Source organism: Taudactylus pleione, unplaced genomic scaffold, assembly GCF_031769625.1.
Source record: "Taudactylus pleione unplaced genomic scaffold, aTauple2 ptg000694l, whole genome shotgun sequence".
Taxonomy (NCBI): Eukaryota; Metazoa; Chordata; class Amphibia; order Anura; family Myobatrachidae; genus Taudactylus; species Taudactylus pleione.
This window is the reverse complement of record NW_028285096.1, coordinates 269,180-297,125: the sequence shown is the minus strand read 5'-3', so window position 1 is coordinate 297,125 and position 27,946 is coordinate 269,180. Positions and strand designations below refer to the sequence as shown.

At 47.7% G+C, this 27,946-nt stretch overlaps 1 protein-coding gene across 1 annotated transcript in view; it reads left to right on the top strand.

The window, feature by feature from the left end:
* The first annotated feature begins 14,089 nt into the window (after positions 1-14,089).
* Positions 14,090-27,946, top strand: part of LOC148477745 (ficolin-1-A-like) — a 120,656-nt gene continuing 106,799 nt past the window's right edge. Inside the window, exons 1-2 of the mRNA XM_088456260.1 lie at positions 14,090-14,174; positions 24,113-24,226. Of these exons, the coding sequence (XP_088312386.1) occupies positions 14,090-14,174; positions 24,113-24,226 (199 nt within the window). The remainder of the gene's footprint in view (positions 14,175-24,112; positions 24,227-27,946) is intronic.

The window sequence follows — 27,946 nt, the reverse complement described above, 5'->3', positions numbered from 1 at the left end:
CCAGAGGAATATAAAGGGAATATAATAGACAATCAGCGTGTGCATACTACCAGGAGGTCCTGGGGAAAACTAGGAGCCAAGCTGTCAGAATGTGGGGACATAAGGGGGACCGGACCAGGGGGGTATCAGGGGAATATAATAGACAATCAGCGTGTGCATACTACCAGGAGGTCCTGGGGAAAACCAGGAGCCAAGCTGTCAGAATGTGGGGACATAAGGGGGGCCACACCAGGAGAATATAAAGGGAATATAATAGACAATCAGCGTGTGTATACTACCAGGAGGTCCTGGGGAAAACTAGGAGCCAAGCTGTCAGAATGTGGGGACATAAGGGGGAACACACCAGGAGGGTATCAGGGGAATATATTAGACAATCAGCGTGTGTATACTACCAGGAGGTCCTGGGGAAAACTAGGAGCCAAGCTGTCAGAATGAGGGGACATAAGGGGGACCACACCAGGGGGGTATCAGGGTAATAATAGACAATCAGCGTGTGCATACTACCAGGAGGTCCTGGGGAAAACCAGGAGCCAAGCTGTCAGAATGAGGGGACATAAGGGGGACCAGACCAGGGGAATATAATAGACAATCAGCGTGTGCATACTACCAGGAGGTCCTGGGGAAAACCAGGAGCCAAGCTGTCAGAATGAGGGGACATAAGGGGGAACGGACCAGAGGAATATAATAGACAATCAGCGTGTGTATACTACCAGGAGGTCCTGGGGAAAACCAGGAGCCAAGCTGTCAGAATGAGGGGACATAAGGGGGACCGGACCAGAGGAATATAATAGACAATCAGCGTGTGTATACTACCAGGAGGTCCTGGGGAAAACCAGGAGCCAAGCTGTCAGAATGTGGGGACATAAGGGGGACCACACCAGGGGGGTATCAGGGTAATAATAGTAATTATAGACAATCAGCGTGTGTATACTACCAGGAGGTCCTGGGAAAACCAGGAGCCAAGCTGTCAGAATGTGGGGACAAAAGGGGGACCACACCAGGAGAATATAAAGGGAATATAATAGACAATCAGCGTGTGTATACTACCAGGAGGTCCTGGGGAAAACCAGGAGCCAAGCTTTCAGAATGTGGGGACATAAGGGGGACCACACCAGGGGGGTATCAGGGTAATAATAGACAATCAGCGTGTGCATACTACCAGGAGGTCCTGGGGAAAACCAGGAGCCAAGCTGCCAGAATGAGGGGACATAAGGGGGACCAGACCAGGGGAATATAACAGACAATCAGCGTGTGCATACTACCAGGAGGTCCTGGGGAAAACCAGGAGCCAAGCTGTCAGAATGTGGGGACATAAGGGGGACCGGACCAGAGGAATATAATAAAAAAATCAGCGTGTGCATACTACCAGGAGGTTCTGGGGAAAACTAGGAGCCAAGCTGTCAGAATGAGGGGACATAAGGGGGACCGGACCAGGGGAATATAAAGGGAATATAATAGACAATCAGCGTGGGCATACTACCAGGAGGTCCTGGGGAAAACCAGGAGCCAAGCTGTCAGAATGAGGGGACATAAGGGGGACCGGACCAGAGGAATATAAAGGGAATATAATAGACAATCAGCGTGTGCATACTTCCAGGAGGTCCTGGGGAAAACTAGGAGCCAAGCTGTCAGAATGAGGGGACATAAGGGGTACCGGACCAGAGGAATATAATAGACAATCAGCGTGTGTATACTACCAGAAGGTCCTGGGGAAAACCAGGAGCCAAGCTGTCAGAATGAGGGGACATAAGGGGGACCGGACCAGAGGAATATAAAGGGAATATAATAGACAATCAGCGTGTGCATACTACCAGGAGGTCCTGGGGAAAACTAGGAGCCAAGCTGTCAGAATGTGGGGACATAAGGGGGACCGGACCAGGGGGGTATCAGGGGAATATAATAGACAATCAGCGTGTGCATACTACCAGGAGGTCCTGGGGAAAACCAGGAGCCAAGCTGTCAGAATGTGGGGACATAAGGGGGGCCACACCAGGAGAATATAAAGGGAATATAATAGACAATCAGCGTGTGTATACTACCAGGAGGTCCTGGGGAAAACTAGGAGCCAAGCTGTCAGAATGTGGGGACATAAGGGGGACCACACCAGGAGGGTATCAGGGGAATATATTAGACAATCAGCGTGTGTATACTACCAGGAGGTCCTGGGGAAAACTAGGAGCCAAGCTGTCAGAATGAGGGGACATAAGGGGGACCACACCAGGGGGGTATCAGGGTAATAATAGACAATCAGTGTGTGCATACTACCAGGAGGTCCTGGGGAAAACCAGGAGCCAAGCTGTCAGAATGAGGGGACATAAGGGGGACCAGACCAGGGGAATATAATAGACAATCAGCGTGTGCATACTACCAGGAGGTCCTGGGGAAAACTGTCAGAATGAGGGGACATAAGGGGGAACGGACCAGAGGAATATAATAGACAATCAGCGTGTGTATACTACCAGGAGGTCCTGGGGAAAACCAGGAGCCAAGCTGTCAGAATGAGGGGACATAAGGGGGAGCACACAAGGGGGGTATCAGGGGAATATAATAGACAATCAGAGTGTGTATACTACCAGGAGGTCCTGGGGAAAACCAGGAGCCAAGCTGTTAGAATGTGGGGACATAAGGGGGACCACACCAGGGGAATATAAAGGGAATATAATAGACAATCAGCGTGTGCATACTACCAGGAGGTCCTGGGGAAAACCAGGAGCCATGCTGTCAGAATGTGGGGACATAAGGGGGACCGGACCAGAGGAATATAATAAACAATCAGCGTGTGCATACTACCTGGAGGTCCTGGGGAAAACTAGGAGCCAAGCTGTCAGAATGAGGGGACATAAGGGGGACCGGACCATAGGAATATGAAGGGAATATAATAGACAATCAGTGTGTGCATACTACCACAGGAGGTCCTGGGGAAAACTAGGAGCCAAGCTGTCAGAATGTGGGGACATAATGGGGACCGGACCAGGGGGGTATCAGGGTTATAATAGACAATCAGCGTGTGTATACTACCAGGAGGTCCTGGGGAAAACCAGGAGCCAAGCTGTCAGAATGTGGGGACATAAGGGGAACCGGACCAGAGGAATATAAAGGGAATATAATAGACAATCAGCGTGTGCATACTACCAGGAGGTCCTGGGGAAAACCAGGAGCCAAGCTGTCAGAATGTGGGGACATAAGGGGGACCACACCAGGGGAATATAAAGGGAATATAATAGACAATCAGCGTGTGTATACTACCAGGAGGTCCTGGGGAAATCCAGGAGCTAAGCTGTCAGAATGAGGGGACATAAGGGGGACCGGACCAGAGAAATATAAAGGGAATATAATAGACAATCAGCGTGGGCATACTACCAGGAGGTCCTGGGGAAAACCAGGAGCCAAGCTGTCAGAATGAGGGGACATAAGGGGGACCGGACCAGAGGAATATAAAGGGAATATAATAGACAATCAGCGTGTGTATACTACCAGGAGGTCCTGGGGAAAACCAGGAGCCAAGCTGTCAGAATGAGGGGACATAAGGGGGACCGGACCAGAGGAATATAATAGACAATCAGCGTGTGTATACTACCAGGAGGTCCTGGGGAAAACCAGGATCCAAGCTGTCAGAATGAGGGGACATAAGGGGGACCACACCAGGGGGGTATCAGGGGAATATAATAGACAATCAGCGTGTGTATACTACCAGGAGGTCCTGGGGAAAACCAGGAGCCAAGCTGTCAGAATGAGGGGACATAAGGGGGACCACACCAGGGGAATATAAAGGGAATATAATAGACAATCAGCGTGTGCATACTACCAGGAGGTCCTGGGGAAAACCAGGAGCCAAGCTGTCAGAATGTGGGGACATAAGGGGAACCGGACCAGAGGAATATAATAAACAATCAGCGTGTGAATACTACCAGAAGGTCCTGGGTAAAACTAGGAGCCAAGCTGTCAGAATGAGGGGACATAAGGGGGACCGGACCATAGGAATATAAAGGGAATATAAAAGACAATCAGCGTGTGCATACTACCAGGAGGTCCTGGGGAAAACTAGGAGCCAAGCTGTCAGAATGTGGGGACATAAGGGGGACCGGACCAGGGGGGTATCAGGGTAGTAATAGACAATCAGTGTGTGTATACTACCAGGAGGTACTGGGGAAAACCAGGAGCCAAGCTGTCAGAATGAGGGGACATAAAGGGGACCACACCAGGGGAATATAAAGGGAATATAATAGACAATCAGCGTGTGTATACTACCAGGAGGTCCTGGGGAAAACCAGGAGCCAAGCTGTCAGAATGAGGGGACATAAGGGGGACCGGACCAGAGGAATATAAAGGGAATATAATAGACAATCAGCGTGTGCATACTACCAAGAGGTCCTGGGGAAAACCAGGAGCCAAGCTGTCACAATGTGGGGACATAAGGGGGACCACACCAGGGGAATATAAAGGGAATATAATAGACAATCAGCGTGTGTATACTACCAGGAGGTCCTGGGGAAAACCAGTAGCCAAGCTGTCAGAATGTGGGGACATAAGGGGGACCGGACCAAGGGGGTATCAGGGGAATATAATAAACAATCAGCGTGTGTATACTACCAGGTGGTCCTGGGGAGAACCAGGAGCCAAGCTGTCAGAATGTGGGGACATAAGGGGGACCACACCAGGGGAATATAAAGGGAATATAATAAACAATCAGCGTGTGTATACTACCAGGAGGTCCTGGGGAGAACCAGGAGCCAAGCTGTCAGAATGAGGGGACATAAGGGGGACCGGACCAGAGGAATATATAGGGAATATAATAGACAATCAGCGTGTGCATACTACCAGGAGGTCCTGGGGAAAACTTTGAGCCAAGCTGTCACAATGAGGGGACATAAGGGGGACCGGACCAGAGGAATATAAAGGGAATATAATGGAAAGAAAAAAACAGTTTGATGAAATATAAAAGGGAGAAAAAGGTAAAAAAAGTATAATAGAAGAGATAAAATGAAAGGACGTTAGCAGAGGACAGGAAGCAGTTTGTGGGTGGTGACAGGGGCTCGCAGCTAGAAACGTGGCAGTGGTTGTGCGAACGCAGGCATGTCTGAGCGTCTTAGCACCGTTTCAGAGGCGTGCATAAGTAAGACGCAGCGTCATAGTACACGTCACCTGGATGCATTTTACACTGAAGTGCTCACAGTGCTCGCGGTAGGGTATGGTCAACTACAAGCGCGGCGCTCACTTCCGATAGTACCCATGGTTACATACACTTCCTGGAGATGACGTGCGCAAGTGGGCGTCTTAAGACCAGCTGGTGGGCGTCTGCATACACAGGACGATCGCATCACATAGTGGGCGTGCTTATTCCTTGCCGTGCGATCGCCTGCCTTGCTGGCACTTAGCCGAATTTGCATACGCATCTAGTGAGCGGGTCTGAATGAGGTCCTCAGTATGATACCACAGGGACCATACTTCATGATAGGTACACACAGTGTCACTTTGTAAGCTGGAGATGTATTCCATGGAGACCACCCCATGAACACTAGCATGAAGAGCTGTAATGAGAGGGCTACTGAACATTTCCAGTTTTTGGCAGTCAACGATTTTGCAGCATTACAAATATGGACTATGAGCTTGTCTTTGTGTTTGCTAGTGGACCGGAGTGGGGTAACTCGGGCGTTACGGTAGCATCTCGCGGCAGAGACCTCACATGCCTGTGACCTGCAATATCAGGTTCCACACTTACTCTCAATAAGTTATAATTACTGGGAAAGACCACCATGTGTGTAATATATATATACCCTCCTCACCACGATGTCTCCAGCTGGAAGTTGATGGAAATAGGGTGTGAAGCTTATACCCCTTTTACACCAACATGAAAATCCCGGGTTCTAGCATGTGACCGCGCATCATCAACCCAGGATTTGTGTCAGTGTAAACGGAGCCACCCGTGTCCAGTGACCCGGGGGATCCAACTTATGTAGCTTGCGGGGTCGTTCCCGTGTAACCCTGCAGCAGGGTTGGACTGGCCCACAGAGGTACAGGGGAAATCCCCGGTGGGCCCCAATGTCTGTGGGCCCACCCCCCTCCTCTAGGTGTCAGTTTCCAGACCTCAAATGATAGATTGTTACTCATTAGATGGTCAGTTACCAGGAACATTGATCAGCATGGGGGCTTGGTTCCCTTCTATAGAAACTGCACCAAGATTTGCCCATTGGTTAGCCAATCATCTGTGGTGGCTCTCCACACCCCCTCTGGTGGATCACCACACCCCCTCTGGTGGATCACCACACCCTTTAAGCATGGGCCCCTACCACTGCATTCCCCAGTGGGCCCTTCATGTTTCAGTCCGCCACTGCAGTGCAGTGTCAGCGGAGCAATCTGGGTCACGATGACCCAGGTTGTGCCACATGCTACCCAATTGGCTGGCTTCAGTAGCGCTTGGAGATTCCGAGAAACCAAATGATTGCATAAGAAAAGAGGTGTTTTAAACCTCAAGGATGGTGGCTGGCATGTATGCAAATTACTGGTTGTAGATAGCCTATGACAAGCAGGGGCGGGTTTTTAATAGGGACATTATATAAGGGGCTAGAAGTGTGGGCCAAAGCCTCGGCAGCTCACCAGTCCGGTACAATTATTTAGTTGAGGTGCGCGCCCTTCGTTGACTGGTAGTTGGCTGTACTAACCTAACGGGGGGCAGTATCACCACCTAAATGGGTGGGTAGTCAAGGTAAAGGGTGAGCGATACCTTTTTGTTGATTATATGGTTTATATTGTTATGTGTATGCACTCTGGGCGATCTACACCTGCTATACCTGTTGTTGTTTGTGTGTGGGCATAGCAGATTTGGCTGATTTCTGGCCGTCCTGTCTTTGCCACCAAACATCCTTAAATAAATAATAAATGAATAATAAATAATTATTGTTCCAATAAATCACCATCAATGTTATCTGGCAAATCTACGTCTCAGTGTCTTTATTTATTTTAGTTGGGGTAAGTGGTTTGCACACATGACACACCTCATCCGATAGAAGGTTTAATCATCTCCAAGCGTCCACTGCAACGCCAAAAGAGCCGGGTACTGCAGACCTGGCTCTGGTGTGAACGGTGTGAAGGGGTATTAGATGGCACCAGGTACCATCTTGTATATGTCTTATAACCAGTGGCGACTCCAGTGGTGGGGCTGTAGTACAGTCCAAAATTCAAACTGGGTAGCCACACAAGCTGCCAGTGAGTGCCGGCTGGCGATGCCTGGCAGTGTTTGGCGTGGAAGTTGGTGTGGCTGCTCTATTTGAATATTGGAGTGCGCTGCAGTAACACCTCCTGAGCCGCCATAACACGTCTCCCTTATAACCACACTAATGGAAGCTTTAGTAATTCGGCACCTAAAAGCAGATCATCCCTCTGTCATCTATAGGGGCTGATAGATTGGCCTCCCAAGCTAATTCATCAGGTTTCCCGTCAGGGGCCAGAATTAAGTGATTAGGGGGCAGATGTACTAAGATCTGGAAAGTGATAAAGTGGAGAGAGATAAACTACCAACCAATCAGCTCCTAACTGTCATTTTCAAACACAGCCTGTAACAAGACAGTTAGGAGCTGAGTGGCTGGTACTTTATCTCGCTTCACTTTATTACTTTCCAGAGCTTCATACATCTGCCCCTTTGTACAGAGATGTTGCCTTTTCGACCTCAAGACGTTCAGTTTTTAAGTGGTAAGCCAGGAAATCCAACCGCTTCATTAAAGTCTGCTACACCTGTACATAAACAAAGGAATAAGCAGTTGTACTTGGTGCCACACAAATATTAAAACATAACTTTTTTTTGTATCTCTTTATTTACGAAAATAGTTGACATGAAATATACAAATCCAAGAATTGTATAATGTATAGAAAATATTACAATCATAACAATTATCTTGTTAATATTAATACGGATGTACAATTAGTTGTCATCAAACTAGTAATTTTGTAGTTATTGGGGCTTTAAATTATAACATAACAAAAACAAATAAAAATGCAACAGGAAAGGTAAAAGGATGGGTAAGTAAATAGGCAGCATCCGGTACACTCCCCAATCAGGAGAAAAGAAAATGTACCCTTCCCCAGGAAGCTGTCTGACAAGAGGAGCACGTATGTACGGCGCTGGGACCACTTGTGGCGCCTAAAAAATAGTATGTAATAATAATAATAAATAATAATAATACCAGGGGTCCCAGGGTGCATGGAATCTGAGCACTGTACCATGAAGAGGGGCAGTTTTATACCCCTTTTACACCAGAGCAAAAATCTGGGCATTTGCTGGATCTACCCGAGTCTCAGCTCAGCGTAAAAGGGTCCCTGAAAAATAACCTGGGTCAAGTGACCCGGCAATCCAACCCAGGTAGCTACCAGGGTTGGCAACACAGGTTATCCGACCTGTGTTATGCCTAAAATGAGCTGATTGGTGGTTGTGGAGCAGTCACATCCCACTTTTTATGACCTCACAAGTTTAGCAGGGAAGACCCAGGTTCGGTGTGAATGGGGCTGACCTGGGAATAATCCAGATCGATGGTGCTGTGTAACCGGTGTCTGACCTGGGTCTGATCTGGGTTGGAACCATGTCTGAAAGCCCAGGTCAGACCTGGGTTTTTGTTGGAAAACAGGTATTATTCTCCATTATAGCTAAATATAAGATCTTATTAATAAAAGCTTGCACTGGGAAAGGGGGGGGGCTTATTTTGCTTTGAATTTACAGCAGTCAGGAGTTTAGCCGCAGTGTAAATGTGGCCACAAAGTTTATTTTGAGGTTATTAAGGGATCTTGGGTTGATAATTGGTGCAGCCACTCACTGAAGAACTGATAATTGGTGCAGCCACTGGCTGAAGAACTGATAATTGGTGCAGCCACTGGCTGAAGTAAGAAGAGTTGATACTCAAAACAAGCCCCCCACAAAACAAGCTGCCAATGCACAGTGGACATTGGTGGCAATGATCCCATACACAATACATTAGATATTGTCATAGTCATCCCCATCAGTGTGTACATCCTCCTCTTCTTCACACAATATTAATTTGTCCTCACTGGAATCCACCATTACAGACGCTTCTGTATTATTATTTTTTTACTCAAGTGCTGGTAAAGGTCTTCCTCGTGGAATTTGTAATTAATTTCATGAGCATCATCTTTTCCACATTTTGGGGAAGTAACCTCCTACACCGATCACTGACAAGGTTCCCGGCTGCGCTGATAACTCTTTCAGACTACACACTGGAGGGTGGGCAACTTAAGTACAGCAAAGCGGTTTGTGTAAATGACTCCAAATTGCCTCTTTTTCCTGCCAGTAGTGAAACGGACTGTCTGACATACCCATTTGGATGCTGTGGCCGAAGGCAGGCCACACAGGGTTAATGGCTGCCACAGCACTGAAGGGGTTAACCCCCGTGCTGTGCCGCCATTTTTAAAAGGACAAAAAGGCGCCAGGCGCCCATTGTAAATGTATACTCTGCGCTACGCGCTGAGTGTTGATAAGTGTTTTTCATGTTCTTTATGCCGCGGCCTGGACTTGCTGCACTGGGGGAGTGTAGGTAGAGTGTGTCATGGCCGCTGCGGGACAGGGAGAGCCAGCTCCCACTGCAACCAGCGCTGAAACAGTTACGGTCCCAGTGAGGACACAGTTTAAAAGCACACTGCACATGGTTTATGATGAACTGTATTAAAATATATATGTATTGCTGTAATGCACTGCAGCTGATCTGCAATGCATTAGTGCATGAAGCAACGTATATTTAATAGGCTATGCACTATATGGTTTAAATGTATATTTTGTAGAGAAAATGCACTTATTGAATATATGCCTGAATATGACATGACCAGCCTCTGTGTCTGCAGAAAGTAGCAGGAGGTCTGATGAATAGGAAGACCTGTTTTGGTCAGTGACCTCTGGCTGGAAGGTTACTGTGTGAAGGTGTGAATGGTGTCATATAGCCAAACATTTCACATACAGAACTTCCTTTTGAAAAGACAATTTGTTTTTAAGAAGATCCTTGTGGATGCCACTTCTAAAAGCTGAATGTGTTGGTTGGAAATGCCAAAGTGATTGATAAGGATGAATGTCATTTACCCTTTCCTGTGAAATGTTATATCAACATTTTAGGAGAAAGTATAATGTATGATAAATCAGTTTGTGTTTAAAGTTTGGGTGGTGACCAAAACACCAGGTAGTCTCAGGCTCAGGGGAGTGACCACTCCCCACTGTCCATAGGGGACAATGTTAAATGTGCATGTGGCCAGCACACGCACAGGTCATGCACTTAAGGTGATTGGTTGGAAACCACAGGGCAGACTTACCCCCTGCAGAAATGTGTATTAGAATGATATAAATAGAGGGCCTGTGAGCCCTGTGTGTGTACATCTTTCAAAATCCTGTGTGGAGGAGACCTGCTGTATGATTCCTGTAACATCTTGTATGCTGATATTCCCCTTCAATCTGAAGGGAGGGTCTTTTTTAAGACTATGAGCAATAAACACCTTGCCTGACTTCAATTGTGCCTCAATCCTGCGACCAACAGAATTGCGCAAAACGCTATTCCGTTCTCCTGATGTTCTGGGTAAGAGCTCCGTGTCTCCAAGTTCAAGTCCTCTGCCAGCTACCATGCAGACCTGGTCCATTGCGAGGGATCAGGTGGGAACAGCCAACACCAAACAGGAGGTGTGTCCGCAGATAGTCAAACGCATATGCAGCAGAAGCGGTTCCAGGCGCCGACGTAGGAGCCTGACTGTACGTAAAAAGCGGTTCCAAACGCCGATGGTAGAGTTTGGTGGTGGCAGCATCGTTAAACGCCCACGGCGCAGTGGGTGGAGTCAGTGACAGGAGGTCACTGAGGGTGAGTGGGAGTCCAAAAGCGCTAACCCGTGACCAGGGACGGCCTAGGCGAAAGGCGTCCGGTCACAGATGCTATCCCTAAAATAATCATCCACCATTCTCTGAATGGTGAGCGTATCAGACAAAGTCACGGTAGACATGTCACTCATTGTAGGCAGTTATTTCAGACCCAACCAGATGTCATTAGGTTTTGCTGACTGATCTGCATCACCACTAGTAGTGGGTCTCTTAGGAAAATGTAGTTTTTTCCTGGCAGCTGCAGAAACTGAAGGAGGAGATAATGTCGTGTCACGTGCCGCTTGAGCGGACAATTTTTTCACCACCAGCTCTTTGCATCTTTTCAGATTTATGTCCATCGGAAAGAATGACACAAGGTATAACTTAAACCTAGGATCAAGTATGGTCGCCAAAATATAGTGATCTGATTTCAATAGATTTAAGACCCTTGAATCCTGGCAAAGCGAATGAAGTGCTTGATCTACAAGTCCGACATACTTAGCGGAATCACTCTGTTTCAGCTTCTCCTTCAGTTTCTCCAGCTGCTTTTGCAAAAGTCTGATTAGGGGAATGATCTGACTCAAGCTGGCAGTGTCTGAACGAACTTCACATGTGGCAAATTCAAAGGAATTGAGAACCTTGCACTACACGGAAATTATTCTCCACTGGGCTTGACTAAGGTGCATTCCCACTCCTCACCATATGTCATAGGCTGTAGTGTAGCCTTGGATGGCCTTTGCTGCTCCTCCATCCGCTGAATCATATAGAGGGTAGAATTCCACCTAGTTACCACTTCTTGCTTCAGCTGATGGCAGGGCAACTTCAATAGTTCTTGCTGGTTTTGCAATCTTTGACACGCAGATGCTGAATGTCGTAAATAGACAGAAATCTTTCGGGCAACCGAGAGCATCTCCTGCACGCCCCTGTCATTTTGTAAGAAATGTTGCACCACCAGATTAATTGTGTGAGAAAAACATGGGATGTGTTCGAATTCTCCCACATGTAATGCTCTCACAATATTGCTGGCATTGTCAGGAATCACAAATCCCAAGGAGACTCCAAGTGGGGTAAGCCATTTTGCAATGATTTCCTGGAGTTTCTCTAAGAGGTTCTCAGCGGTATGCCTCTTACTGAAACCGGTGATACACAGAGTAGCCTGCCTCTGAATGAGCTGGCATTTGTTAGATGCTGCTGCAGTTTGCACTGTTGGAGGCAATACACTTACCCAGTGGGCTGTCACAATCATGTAATCTTTAGTTTGCCCTGTCCCACTTGTCCACATATCTGTGGTTGAGTGAACAGAGGGCACAACGACATTTTGGAGGCCATTAAGAAAAAAAAACGTATTAATGTCCTTGTACAAATTGGGAATTGCTATTCTAGAGAAGTGGAATCTAGAAGGGACCTGGTAGCGGGGACACCACTAACTGTGTAATAAAACCCACTGCATTAATGGTGGATACTGGATGCACATCTAATACCAGCATAGCATCAGTAATCCGCTGTGCAACTGGGTGTCTGATGTCAAACTTGTTCCCCATTGCAAAGGATTGTTTGACAGTCAATTGTCTGGTTAAACTATAAGTAGTCTTCATCCTGGTCCCCTTCTGGGATGAAGATCCACTGACAGCAACAGCAGGCATAGCACTCAAGGATCCTGCTGAGGAACAACGAATAGGAGAGGAGTCAGTTATTCTTATGGAATTGGATGCAGGACTACTTCTGACCACGAAAGAGGATGTTGATGATGATGCAAGTGTTGGTGGTGGAGTTTGCACGCGCTTGGATCCAGATAGAAGGGAGCAGCTAGGTGACACTGGACTGATTGTTGTTCGTTTTTTTTGTCCCCAAATTTTCAGAATTTGAAATACCCTTTCCAATTTGATGAATGCGCTGCAAGTGACATAACAGGGAGGAGTGTGACAGGGAGTTGTGGGTGAGGGGAGGTGCTGGACATGTCACACTGACATAATAATCTGCTGAGGAACAGCGACATCAATGAGTAGGAACAGGCTATAGATAGACAGAGGCTATAGATAGACGGAGTTCTCCACTAGTGTATGGTGGCTTCTAAGGTGCCAGGAAGAGGTGTCATGTATTGGGCGGCTGTGATGGTACACTCTGGGTACATAGTTACAGCCCTAAGTGGGATCAATATATTGTGGGCAATGGAGGAGGTGCCCCATCAGTGCTGGCGCATGGCGGCAGGCGCCTCCATTGTCTCCCATAGTTCCACCCCTGATAACACAGCCCTTATGGACAACAGGCACAGCCCAGCACAGCAGCCAGCCCTAGTATGGACTAGTGGACAACAGCCAGCCAGCCCCTATGACAAGTGACAACAGCCAGCCAGGCCCTTTGACAAGTGACAACAGCCAGCCAGCCCCTATGCAGTATGGACATTAAGCAGCCAGCCCCTATGCACACACAGCAACAGCACAGCGATCACAGCCCCCTCCTTCCTCTTCACTTTCCACAGCTGGAATGAAAATGGTGGCGATTGCAGGAACCTTTTATACAATGCAAAATCTGCGACAATCAGACAGCGGGATAATGACGTTTTGAGATCCAAGTCAGGAGGGACAACCTGAGCCGGCTTGAATCCGACTTGGATCTGCAAAATTCGGGTGGGTTCAGATCTCTAATATCCGAGCCCACTCATCCCTACTAAATACCATGCTGGGCACTGATTGGTATTTAGGTTTCAATTTAACAAATCGGTCCAAAAAGACAGATCTTCTCTCACCGCCCATTAAGTTTGTTAAAAGTTACAGTAAGTAAAAAAACGATGCAGATATGGCTTATGGGAAAGTAGTGACCAGGATTCCCCTCTCCTAAGCGCAGGGGTTTATTATTTTGTTGCACAATGTTTGAGCTGGATACACTGCAGAGCTTACTGGTGGCCTCTGACATTACTGGGCCCCTAGCATTGGTTTCATAGCGAGACGTGTAAGCTCCTGTGTCTGGGAGTCTCTCCTTTGCTGCCTCTATTTACTTTTGGATTAGTAAAATAAATTGAGTTGTAGATTAAATTTCTTGATTTACAACAAAATTATGAGATAAATAGGTGACCTTTATCCTTTATAGATAAATGTACTATCATTGTTATATTTACCTGTCCTTCAACTTCCTAAATGTTTATCAGGACAGGTCACAGCTCTCTGAGCTTTCGGGAATGAGTGGAGCTAAATGTTTGTTATAAGGCCCCTGGCCAGGCATTAATACATAGCTGCACATTTCAGTAGACAGGCATCAGCCATGAAACTGCGGTCACACTTCACATTGTGCGTCTGCACCGGGATATTCGCGGTGCTGTGTCTGGCGGATAAAGAGAGCTGTCCAGGTGAGTAATCTACAAACACTTCTGAATTTTACAATATTTTTACTTTTATAACAAGTATTCTGTTGTGTCTCCTTATATCATTTACTTCTTACCAAGTGCCCTTCATGTCTGTAACTGGGCAGTAAGTGCCCTTCATGTCTGTAACTGGGCAGTAAGTACCCTTCATGTCTGTAACTGGGCAGTAAGTGCCCTTCATGTCTGTAACTGGGCAGTAAGTGCCCTTCATGTCTGTAACTGGGCAGTAAGTACCCTTCATGTCTGTAACTGGGCAGTAAGTGCCCTTCATGTCTGTAACTGGGCAGTAAGTGCCCTTCATGTCTGTAACTGGGCAGTAAGTGCCCTTCATGTCTGTAACTGGGCAGTAAGTACCCTTCATGTCTGTAACTGGGCAGTAAGTGCCCTTCATGTCTGTAACTGGGCAGTAAGTGCCCTTCATGTCTGTAACTGGGCAGTAAGTACCCTTCATGTCTGTAACTGGGCAGTAAGTACCCTTCATGTCTGTAACTGGGCAGTAAGTGCCCTTCATGTCTGTAACTGGGCAGTAAGTGCCCTTCATGTCTGTAACTGGGCAGTAAGTACCCTTCATGTCTGTAACTGGGCAGTAAGTGCCCTTCATGTCTGTAACTGGGCAGTAAGTGCCCTTCATGTCTGTAACTGGGCAGTAAGTACCCTTCATGTCTGTAACTGGGCAGTAAGTGCCCTTCATGTCTGTAACTGGGCAGTAAGTGCCCTTCATGTCTGTAACTGGGCAGTAAGTACCCTTCATGTCTGTAACTGGGCAGTAAGTGCCCTTCATGTCTGTAACTGGGCAGTAAGTGCCCTTCATGTCTGTAACTGGGCAGTAAGTGCCCTTCATGTCTGTAACTGGGCAGTAAGTACCCTTCATGTCTGTAACTGGGCAGTAAGTGCCCTTCATGTCTGTAACTGGGCAGTAAGTGCCCTTCATGTCTGTAACTGGGCAGTAAGTACCCTTCATGTCTGTAACTGGGCAGTAAGTACCCTTCATGTCTGTAACTGGGCAGTAAGTGCCCTTCATGTCTGTAACTGGGCAGTAAGTGCCCTTCATGTCTGTAACTGGGCAGTAAGTACCCTTCATGTCTGTAACTGGGCAGTAAGTGCCCTTCATGTCTGTAACTGGGCAGTAAGTGCCCTTCATGTCTGTAACTGGGCAGTAAGTGCCCTTCATGTCTGTAACTGGGCAGTAAGTGCCCTTCATGTCTGTAACTGGGCAGTAAGTGCCCTTCATGTCTGTAACTGGGCAGTAAGTGCCCTTCATGTCTGTAACTGGGCAGTAAGTGCCCTTCATGTCTGTAACTGGGCAGTAAGTGCCCTTCATGTCTGTATCTTGGCAGTAAGTGCCCTTCATGTCTGTAACTGGGCAGTAAGTGCCCTTCATGTCTGTAACTGGGCAGTAAGTGCCCTTCATGTCTGTAACTGGGCAGTAAGTGCCCTTCATGTCTGTATCTGGGCAGTAAGTACCCTTCATGTCTGTAACTGGGCAGTAAGTGCCCTTCATGTCTGTAACTGGGCAGTAAGTGCCCTTCATGTCTGTAACTGGGCAGTAATTACCCTATATGTCTGTAACTGGGCAGTAAGTGCCCTTCATGTCTGTATCTGGGCAGTAAGTGCCCTTCATGCCTGTAACTGGGCAGTAAGTGCCCTTCATGTCTGTAACTGGGCAGTAAGTGCCCTTCATGTCTGTAACTGGGCAGTAATTACCCTATATGTCTGTAACTGGGCAGTAAGTGCCCTTCATGTCTGTATCTGGGCAGTAAGTACCCTTCATGTCTGTAACTGGGCAGTAAGTGCCCTTCATGTCTGTAACTGGGCAGTAAGTGACCTTCATGTCTGTAACTGGGCAGTAAGTACCCTATATGTCTGTAACTGGGCAGTAAGTACCCTTCATGTCTGTATCTGGGCAGTAAGTACCCTTCATGTCTGTATCTGGGAAGTAAGTACCCTTCATGTCAACATAAGGGGCATTACTGGGGACATTACTGGGGGCTCTGCATAAGGGGCATTATTGGGGGCTCTGCATAAGGGGCATTACTGGGGGCACAACATAAGGGGCATTACTGGGGACATTACTGGGACTCTGCATAAGGGGCATTACTAAGTACATTACTGGAGGCTCTGCATAAGGGGCATTAGTGGGGGCACTGCATAAGGGGCATTACTGGGGGCACTGCATAAGGGGCATTATTATTATCTCAGTCTGTGCCCTGACTGCACATGTGCAAATGCACCAATTTTCCAGTGATTTTTGACTAATGCGCCAGCTGACGCAGGACTCCGGAGAGAGAAGTAGAATTATACGGGTGCAGCATGTGTGGTGTGGGCAGTAAGTGCCCTTCGTGTCTGTAACAGGGCAGTAAGTACCCTTCATGTCTGTAACTGGGCAGTATGTACCCTTCATGTCTGTATCTTGGCAGTAACTACCCTTCATGTCTGTAACTGGGCAGTAAGTGCCCTTCATGTCTGTATCTGGGCAGTAAGTGCCCTTCATGTCTGTAACTGGGCAGTAAGTGCCCTTCATGCCTGTAACTGGGCAGTAAGTACCCTTCATGTCTGTATCTTGGCAGTAACTACCCTTCATGTCTGTAACTGGGCAGTAAGTGCCCTTCATGCCTGTAACTGGGCAGTAAGTACCCTTCATGTCTGTAACTGGGCAGTAAGTGCCCTTCATGTCTGTATCTGGGCAGTAAGTACCCTTCATGTCTGTATCTGGGCAGTAAGTACCCTTCATGTCTGTAACTGGGCAGTAAGTGCCCTTCATGTCTGTATCTGGGCAGTAAGTGCCCTTCATGTCTGTAACAGGGCAGTAAGTACCCTTCATGTCTGTAACTGGGCAGTATGTACCCTTCATGTCTGTATCTGGGCAGTAAGTACCCTTCATGTCTGTAACTGGGCAGTAAGTGCCCTTCATGTCTGTATCTGGGCAGTAAGTGCCCTTCATGTCTGTAACAGGGCAGTAAGTACCCTTCATGTCTGTAACTGGGCAGTATGTACCCTTCATGTCTGTATCTTGGCAGTAACTACCCTTCATGTCTGTAACTGGGCAGTAAATGCCCTTCATGTCTGTATCTGGGCAGTAAGTGCCCTTCATGTCTGTAACTGGGCAGTAAGTGCCCTTCATGCCTGTAACTGGGCAGTAAGTACCCTTCATGTCTATATCTTGGCAGTAACTACCCTTCATGTCTGTAACTGGGCAGTAAGCCCTTCATGCCTGTAACTGGGCAGTAAGTACCCTTCATGTCTGTAACTGGGCAGTAAGTGCCCTTCATGTCTGTATCTGGGCAGTAAGTACCCTTCATGTCTGTAACTGGGCAGTAAGTGCCCTTCATGTCTGTAACTGGGCAGTAAGTGCCCTTCATGTCTGTAACTGGACAGTAAGTACCCTATATGTCTGTAACTGGGCAGTAAGTACCCTTCATGTCTGTATCTGGGCAGTAAGTACCCTTCATGTCTGTATCTGGGAAGTAAGTACCCTTCATGTCAACATAAGGGGCATTACTGGGGACATTACTGGGGGCTCTGCATAAGGGGCATTATTGGGGGCTCTGCATAAGGGGCATTACTGGGGACACAACATAAGTGGCATTACTGGGGACATTACTGGGGGCTCTGCATAAGGGGCATTATTGGGGGCTCTGCATAAGGGACACTACTGGGGACACAACAAAAGGGGCATTACTGGGGACATTACTGGGGGCTCTGCATAAGGGGCATTATTGGGGGCTCTTGCATAAGGGGCATTACTGGGGGCACAACATAAGGGGCATTACTAGGGACACTACTAGGGACACAACATACGGGCATTACTGGGGACATTACTGGGGCTTTGCATAAGGGGCATTACTGGGGACACAACATAAGGGACACTACTAGCGACATTACTGGGGTCTCTGCATAAGGGGCATTACTGGGGGCACAACATAAGGGGCATTACTGGGGACATTACTGGGACTCTGCATAAGGGGCATTACTAAGTACATTACTGGGGGCTCTGCATAAGGGGCATTAGTGGGGGCACTGCATAAGGGGCATTACTGGGGGCACAACATAAGGGGCATTATTATTATCTCAGTCTGTGCCCTGACTGCACATGTGCAAATGCACCAATTTTCCAGTGATTTTTGACTAATGCGCCAGCTGACGCAGGACTCCGGAGAGAGAAGTAGAATTATACGGGTGCAGCATGTGTGGTGTGGGCAGTAAGTGCCCTTCGTGTCTGTAACAGGGCAGTAAGTACCCTTCATGTCTGTAACTGGGCAGTATGTACCCTTCATGTCTGTATCTTGGCAGTAACTACCCTTCATGTCTGTAACTGGGCAGTAAGTGCCCTTCATGTCTGTATCTGGGCAGTAAGTGCCCTTCATGTCTGTAACTGGGCAGTAAGTGCCCTTCATGCCTGTAACTGGGCAGTAAGTACCCTTCATGTCTGTATCTTGGCAGTAACTACCCTTCATGTCTGTAACTGGGCAGTAAGTGCCCTTCATGCCTGTAACTGGGCAGTAAGTACCCTTCATGTCTGTAACTGGGCAGTAAGTGCCCTTCATGTCTGTATCTGGGCAGTAAGTACCCTTCATGTCTGTAACTGGGCAGTAAGTGCCCTTCATGTCTGTAACTGGGCAGTAAGTGCCCTTCATGTCTGTAACTGGGCAGTAAGTACCCTATATGTCTAACTGGGCAGTAAGTACCCTTCATGTCTGTATCTGGGCAGTAAGTACCCTTCATGTCTGTATCTGGGAAGTAAGTACCCTTCATGTCAACATAAGGGGCATTACTGGGGACATTACTGGGGGCTCTGCATAAGGGGCATTATTGGGGGCTCTGCATAAGGGGCATTACTGGGGGCACAACATAAGGGGCATTACTGGGGACATTACTGGGACTCTGCATAAGGGGCATTACTAAGTACATTACTGGGGGCTCTGCATAAGGGGCATTATTGGGGGCTCTTGCATAAGGGGCATTACTGGGGGCACAACATAAGGGGCATTACTAGGGACACTACTAGGGACACAACATACGGGCATTACTGGGGACATTACTGGGGCTTTGCATAAGGGGCATTACTGGGGACACAACATAAGGGACACTACTAGCGACATTACTGGGGTCTCTGCATAAGGGGCATTACTGGGGGCACAACATAAGGGGCATTACTGGGGACATTACTGGGACTCTGCATAAGGGGCATTACTAAGTACATTACTGGGGGCTCTGCATAAGGGGCATTAGTGGGGGCACTGCATAAGGGGCATTACTGGGGGCACAACATAAGGGGCATTATTATTATCTCAGTCTGTGCCCTGACTGCACATGTGCAAATGCACCAATTTTCCAGTGATTTTTGACTAATGCGCCAGCTGACGCAGGACTCCGGAGAGAGAAGTAGAATTATACGGGTGCAGCATGTGTGGTGTGGGCAGTAAGTGCCCTTCGTGTCTGTAACAGGGCAGTAAGTACCCTTCATGTCTGTAACTGGGCAGTATGTACCCTTCATGTCTGTATCTTGGCAGTAACTACCCTTCATGTCTGTAACTGGGCAGTAAGTGCCCTTCATGTCTGTATCTGGGCAGTAAGTGCCCTTCATGTCTGTAACTGGGCAGTAAGTGCCCTTCATGCCTGTAACTGGGCAGTAAGTACCCTTCATGTCTGTATCTTGGCAGTAACTACCCTTCATGTCTGTAACTGGGCAGTAAGTGCCCTTCATGCCTGTAACTGGGCAGTAAGTACCCTTCATGTCTGTAACTGGGCAGTAAGTGCCCTTCATGTCTGTATCTGGGCAGTAAGTACCCTTCATGTCTGTAACTGGGCAGTAAGTGCCCTTCATGTCTGTAACTGGGCAGTAAGTACCCTATATGTCTAACTGGGCAGTAAGTACCCTTCATGTCTGTATCTGGGCAGTAAGTACCCTTCATGTCTGTATCTGGGAAGTAAGTACCCTTCATGTCAACATAAGGGGCATTACTGGGGACATTACTGGGGGCTCTGCATAAGGGGCATTATTGGGGGCTCTGCATAAGGGGCATTACTGGGGGCACAACATAAGGGGCATTACTGGGGACATTACTGGGACTCTGCATAAGGGGCATTACTAAGTACATTACTGGGGGCTCTGCATAAGGGGCATTAGTGGGGGCACTGCATAAGGGGCATTACTGGGGGCACTGCATAAGGGGCATTATTATTATCTCAGTCTGTGCCCTGACTGCACATGTGCAAATGCACCAATTTTCCAGTGATATTTGACTAATGCGCCAGCTGACGCAGGACTCCGGAGAGAGAAGTAGAATTATACGGGTGCAGCATGTGTGGTGTGGGCAGTAAGTGCCCTTCGTGTCTGTAACAGGGCAGTAAGTACCCTTCATGTCTGTAACTGGGCAGTATGTACCCTTCATGTCTGTATCTTGGCAGTAACTACCCTTCATGTCTGTAACTGGGCAGTAAGTGCCCTTCATGTCTGTATCTGGGCAGTAAGTGCCCTTCATGTCTGTAACTGGGCAGTAAGTGCCCTTCATGCCTGTAACTGGGCAGTAAGTACCCTTCATGTCTGTATCTTGGCAGTAACTACCCTTCATGTCTGTAACTGGGCAGTAAGTGCCCTTCATGCCTGTAACTGGGCAGTAAGTACCCTTCATGTCTGTAACTGGGCAGTAAGTGCCCTTCATGTCTGTATCTGGGCAGTAAGTACCCTTCATGTCTGTATCTGGGCAGTAAGTACCCTTCATGTCTGTAACTGGGCAGTAAGTGCCCTTCATGTCTGTATCTGGGCAGTAAGTGCCCTTCATGTCTGTAACAGGGCAGTAAGTACCCTTCATGTCTGTAACTGGGCAGTATGTACCCTTCATGTCTGTATCTGGGCAGTAAGTACCCTTCATGTCTGTAACTGGGCAGTAAGTGCCCTTCATGTCTGTATCTGGGCAGTAAGTGCCCTTCATGTCTGTAACAGGGCAGTAAGTACCCTTCATGTCTGTAACTGGGCAGTATGTACCCTTCATGTCTGTATCTTGGCAGTAACTACCCTTCATGTCTGTAACTGGGCAGTAAGTGCCCTTCATGTCTGTATCTGGGCAGTAAGTGCCCTTCATGTCTGTAACTGGGCAGTAAGTGCCCTTCATGCCTGTAACTGGGCAGTAAGTACCCTTCATGTCTGTATCTTGGCAGTAACTACCCTTCATGTCTGTAACTGGGCAGTAAGTGCCCTTCATGCCTGTAACTGGGCAGTAAGTACCCTTCATGTCTGTAACTGGGCAGTAAGTGCCCTTCATGTCTGTATCTGGGCAGTAAGTACCCTTCATGTCTGTAACTGGGCAGTAAGTGCCCTTCATGTCTGTAACTGGGCAGTAAGTACCCTATATGTCTAACTGGGCAGTAAGTACCCTTCATGTCTGTATCTGGGCAGTAAGTACCCTTCATGTCTGTATCTGGGAAGTAAGTACCCTTCATGTCAACATAAGGGGCATTACTGGGGACATTACTGGGGGCTCTGCATAAGGGGCATTATTGGGGGCTCTGCATAAGGGGCATTACTGGGGGCACAACATAAGGGGCATTACTGGGGACATTACTGGGACTCTGCATAAGGGGCATTACTAAGTACATTACTGGGGGCTCTGCATAAGGGGCATTAGTGGGGGCACTGCATAAGGGGCATTACTGGGGGCACTGCATAAGGGGCATTATTATTATCTCAGTCTGTGCCCTGACTGCACATGTGCAAATGCACCAATTTTCCAGTGATATTTGACTAATGCGCCAGCTGACGCAGGACTCCGGAGAGAGAAGTAGAATTATACGGGTGCAGCATGTGTGGTGTGGGCAGTAAGTGCCCTTCGTGTCTGTAACAGGGCAGTAAGTACCCTTCATGTCTGTAACTGGGCAGTATGTACCCTTCATGTCTGTATCTTGGCAGTAACTACCCTTCATGTCTGTAACTGGGCAGTAAGTGCCCTTCATGTCTGTATCTGGGCAGTAAGTGCCCTTCATGTCTGTAACTGGGCAGTAAGTGCCCTTCATGCCTGTAACTGGGCAGTAAGTACCCTTCATGTCTGTATCTTGGCAGTAACTACCCTTCATGTCTGTAACTGGGCAGTAAGTGCCCTTCATGCCTGTAACTGGGCAGTAAGTACCCTTCATGTCTGTAACTGGGCAGTAAGTGCCCTTCATGTCTGTATCTGGGCAGTAAGTACCCTTCATGTCTGTATCTGGGCAGTAAGTACCCTTCATGTCTGTAACTGGGCAGTAAGTGCCCTTCATGTCTGTATCTGGGCAGTAAGTGCCCTTCATGTCTGTAACAGGGCAGTAAGTACCCTTCATGTCTGTAACTGGGCAGTATGTACCCTTCATGTCTGTATCTGGGCAGTAAGTACCCTTCATGTCTGTAACTGGGCAGTAAGTGCCCTTCATGTCTGTATCTGGGCAGTAAGTGCCCTTCATGTCTGTAACAGGGCAGTAAGTACCCTTCATGTCTGTAACTGGGCAGTATGTACCCTTCATGTCTGTATCTTGGCAGTAACTACCCTTCATGTCTGTAACTGGGCAGTAAGTGCCCTTCATGTCTGTATCTGGGCAGTAAGTGCCCTTCATGTCTGTAACTGGGCAGTAAGTGCCCTTCATGCCTGTAACTGGGCAGTAAGTACCCTTCATGTCTATATCTTGGCAGTAACTACCCTTCATGTCTGTAACTGGGCAGTAAGCCCTTCATGCCTGTAACTGGGCAGTAAGTACCCTTCATGTCTGTAACTGGGCAGTAAGTGCCCTTCATGTCTGTATCTGGGCAGTAAGTACCCTTCATGTCTGTAACTGGGCAGTAAGTGCCCTTCATGTCTGTAACTGGGCAGTAAGTGCCCTTCATGTCTGTAACTGGACAGTAAGTACCCTATATGTCTGTAACTGGGCAGTAAGTACCCTTCATGTCTGTATCTGGGCAGTAAGTACCCTTCATGTCTGTATCTGGGAAGTAAGTACCCTTCATGTCAACATAAGGGGCATTACTGGGGACATTACTGGGGGCTCTGCATAAGGGGCATTATTGGGGGCTCTGCATAAGGGGCATTACTGGGGACACAACATAAGTGGCATTACTGGGGACATTACTGGGGGCTCTGCATAAGGGGCATTATTGGGGGCTCTGCATAAGGGACACTACTGGGGACACAACAAAAGGGGCATTACTGGGGACATTACTGGGGGCTCTGCATAAGGGGCATTATTGGGGGCTCTTGCATAAGGGGCATTACTGGGGGCACAACATAAGGGGCATTACTAGGGACACTACTAGGGACACAACATACGGGCATTACTGGGGACATTACTGGGGCTTTGCATAAGGGGCATTACTGGGGACACAACATAAGGGACACTACTAGCGACATTACTGGGGTCTCTGCATAAGGGGCATTACTGGGGGCACAACATAAGGGGCATTACTGGGGACATTACTGGGACTCTGCATAAGGGGCATTACTAAGTACATTACTGGGGGCTCTGCATAAGGGGCATTAGTGGGGGCACTGCATAAGGGGCATTACTGGGGGCACAACATAAGGGGCATTATTATTATTTCAGTCTGTGCCCTGACTGCACATGTGCAAATGCACCAATTTTCCAGTGATTTTTGACTAATGCGCCAGCTGACGCGGGACTCCGGAGAGAGAAGTAGAATTATACGGGTGCAGCGTGTGTGGTGTGGGCCCCTCTGGATCCTGGGGTCACCTATTATAGATACATCAATGTTCAGGAGGGAATGTACAAATTAATATGGCAGCACTATGTCCCTCCTCGCTGTCATTGGGAGCCGTGAGAGAGGGGTGGGCGGTGAGCGTGCGCGTGCCTCCATGTTACGGACAAACATTATACAGGATTATACAGGATTATATAACAGATAAGTGTAACACAGTGGAATCAATTCTCTCTCTTTTTTACATTAGAAATAAAAATCCTTGAATTTGGCGAATCCGAAAGTCTTTCCATTCTGAGAGGATGTCCTGGGGCCCGCGGCACAATAGGACTACCGGGATTACAGGGCCCACCAGGAAGTAAAGGTAAATATCGCCCTCATCTTGCCCTTTACAAGTCAAGGAAAATAAATGTTGAGTTAAATTGCTGTCAATTGTGGCGCTAAAAATAAAACACATAGAATTGCGGCTGCGAGAGGAGGAATCTCTCCAATAATGAACAACCCTAAACTGCTGCGCAAATATGTATATATAGAATGGTCTCATATGGTGAATAATAACAGCAATTTATTACTGGGGTATTAATCATCAGGAAACATTAAACACACACCTTAGCACGTATATGAAAGTAGTGAGACGTTGAGCCGTCTGGGAGCGGTAGAAATAGTCGCGCTCTTCTCATTTACTAGTAACTCGGAGGCTTATGTATTAATAATCATAGCGCTGCAATCGTAGCGAGAACCGCTGTCCCTGCAAGTTACTCCTCTGGCACATTTAGGAAAGACTCCTACAGGGGAATATGATACTGATTATTATAATTATTATCCTTTATTTATAAGGCGCCACAAGTGTAGCATCCGCTCAATGTCAGATTCCAAAGCCGGACGGCGGCTTAGAGGGATGGGAAGATCTCTCTCCCGCTGGTAAGCCTCCATAGGCGTATATCGGAGAATGTTGGTGTAAACTAATGGGGGCATGTGGTCAGTATCCCAATGGGCACAGCGCGATGGTCACAATACCGACAGCAGCATCTCTACGGATCCTTAGGGTATTAGAGTATTAGGGTTAGGCACTAGGGGGAGGGTAAGGCTGCGGGAGGGGACGGTTATGGTTAGGATGCGGGAGGGGATGGTTGCGGATAGGCACTAGGGGGAGGGTTGCGGTCAGGCACTAGGGGGAGGGTTGCGTTTAGGCACTAGGGGGAGGGTTGCGGTTAGGCACTAGGGGGAGGGTTAAGGTTAGGCTGTGGGAGGGGTGGGTTATGATGGGGTTATTTTGACTGTCAGGATGACGTACCCAACCCCTAATGGGGCCAAACTCAGAGAAGCTTTTCTTGTGGGAGTTTGGTACATAGGGGTCAGACCATAGACCCACTGATAATAATGGGGGCCGCAATCTGCAGCGCTAATTAGCCTTTCACAGTAGATTTCTGTGAAATCTCCTGCATTAGGCTCTTAGTACATAGCAGGAATACATCAAATTATAGAGAAACTGCAGTCTCTACATATTATGAAAGAAGACACTCGATAAATAGGCCCCTCAGTCTTTTGTCTATGCATGTATTCCAGAGATGGGATATAGGTCCTAATTCAGACCTGCTCGCTAGCAAGCGGCCGCTCAGTGCAGACGATGTTTGCTAACGTGCGCATGCATGTAGTTCACAGTGCGTGTGCGCAAACTAGTACGAGCGATTGGAATGTGCTCGCTCGCCCTGCAAAGACAGCCCAGTGGAGTGAGTGACAGGAGAGGCCATTTTTGGGTGGTAACAGGGGCAGGGCAGTAGTAACGGCTGAGTGTAGTTGCGGACGCAGGCGTGCCTGAGTGTTTTCACGCCATTTCCGGGGCGTGCATAATTAACAGGTAGCGTCATGGTACACGTCACCTGGTACCGCAAGCGCTGCGGTCTGATCTGATGGTTCCCGATGTACCGATGGTTGTATATACTTCCTTGAGATGACGTAGGCTGGTGGGCGTCTGTAAACACAAAGTGAACGCACGCCAAGACATAGTGGGCATGCTTATGCCTTGCGAGCGGCTGCCTTGACGTCACTTAGCTGAATTTCCATACGCTGGGAGCGAGCGGCCGCATCTAGCGAGTGGGTCTGAATCATGCCCATAGTGCGCCATAGCGGTCAGCTGTAAGCTTCTGAGGAACGTGCCAACTAGACACAGCAACTAGATCCACTTATGGTTGGACCTGTATGTGCAGTTACAGCAATCAACCTCCGCTATATTATTACACCCGCTCCTCCATTATAAAATCACTGCTCTGATCTTTGCATGCTGGAACTTATCCAAAGCTTCATGGGGTCACTTGCAGCGGACATGAGACACGCAGTCTAACACAAGACCACCGGGTCCATTACAGCCAATAGCTGTACAGTATGTAGGGACCACCACATTCCAGCTGTTCCACACTAAATTGGCAATTTATTACATACCCCCCTCCTCAGGACCTGATTCAGTACAGATCGCTATTGCGATTACAGCTGCGATTACGCATGCAGGTCCACTGCAAAAATATCCTAAAGTTTGCAATCGCTATGCCGTTGCAGCACAACATAAGGACGCCCACTTCCCATTACTCACATCCGTAATACTTAGCAAAACTATCGGAAACATGGAGTACCATCGCTGCCTTACGCACATTTGCACAGGGTCAGGAATTGCTAACCTCATCACACGCAGTAAGTACACAAGCTGCCTATGGCATCGCAGTGGCTGATTTATGCACACCCCTGCAACAGCGTTCAAACGCACTGTCACGACCGCGTATCGCTGCCCCCCATCACCACCCCCAAACGCTCACTTCCCGTCAATAACTCTGCGATGGGTCTACGTAGTATCGGCATTCACAATGTGATCGCAGTGAGACCTTCGCACACGTGCACGACGATGCATACACATGCACAGAACGCAAAAATCATCTGTCTGCGTGTGTAATCGCTAGTATATGTGTAATCGCTAGTATACGTTTAATCGCTAGTATTTGTGTAATCGCTAGTATATGTGTAATCGCTAGTATGTGTGTAATCGCTAGTATATGTGTAATCGCTAGTATATGTGTAATCGCTAGTATGTGTGTAATCGCTAGTATGTGTGTAATCGCTATATGTGTAATCACTAGTATGTGTGTAATCGCTAGTATGTGTGTAATCGCTAGTATACGTGTAATCGCTAGTATTTGTGTAATCGCTAGTATATGTGTAATCGCTAGTATTTGTGTAATCGCTAGTATATGTGTAATCGCTAGTATTTGTGTAATCGCTAGTATTTGTGTAATCGCTAGTATATGTGTAATCGCTAGTATGTGTGTAATCGCTAGTATGTGTGTAATCGCTAGTATATGTGTAATCGCTAGTATATTTGTAATCGCTAGTATATGTGTAGAGAGATTGCTACTTCTGTGACTCAGACAAGTGCTGCGTCTGAAAATTTCGTTACTTTGATAATGATACTTTTAATTTTAATACACTTTGGGGCCTGTGCATTAATAATCTCGGGAATACTGCGACAGTCAGTATCGTGATGGATATTTTCATTTTGAATTAAAATATCCCAGCTATGTACTAAATGTAGCTCACAGAGACAGTGATAGCGATAACCGCTGTCCCTGCAAGCTACATCCCCGGCATATTGTATGGTAGCGATAACTGCTGTCCCTGCAAGTTACATCCCCGGCATATTGTATGGTAGCGATAACTGCTGTCCCTGCAAGTTACATCCCCGGCATATTGTATGGTAGCTATAACTGCTGTCCCTGCAAATTGTATGGTAGTGATAAACGCTGTCCCTGCAAGTTACATCCCCGGCATATTGTATGGTAGTGATAAGCGCTGTTCCTGCAAGTTACATCTCCGGCATATTGTATGGTAGTGATAACTGCTGTCCCTGCAAGTTACATCTCCGGCATATTGTATGGTAGTGATAACCGCTGTCCCTGCAAGTTACATCCCCGGCATATTGTATGGTAGTGATAACTGCTGTCCTTGTGAGTTACATCCCCGGCATATTGTATGGTAGTGATAACTGCTGTCCCTGCAAGTTACATCCCCGGCATATTGTATGGTAGTGATAACTGCTGTC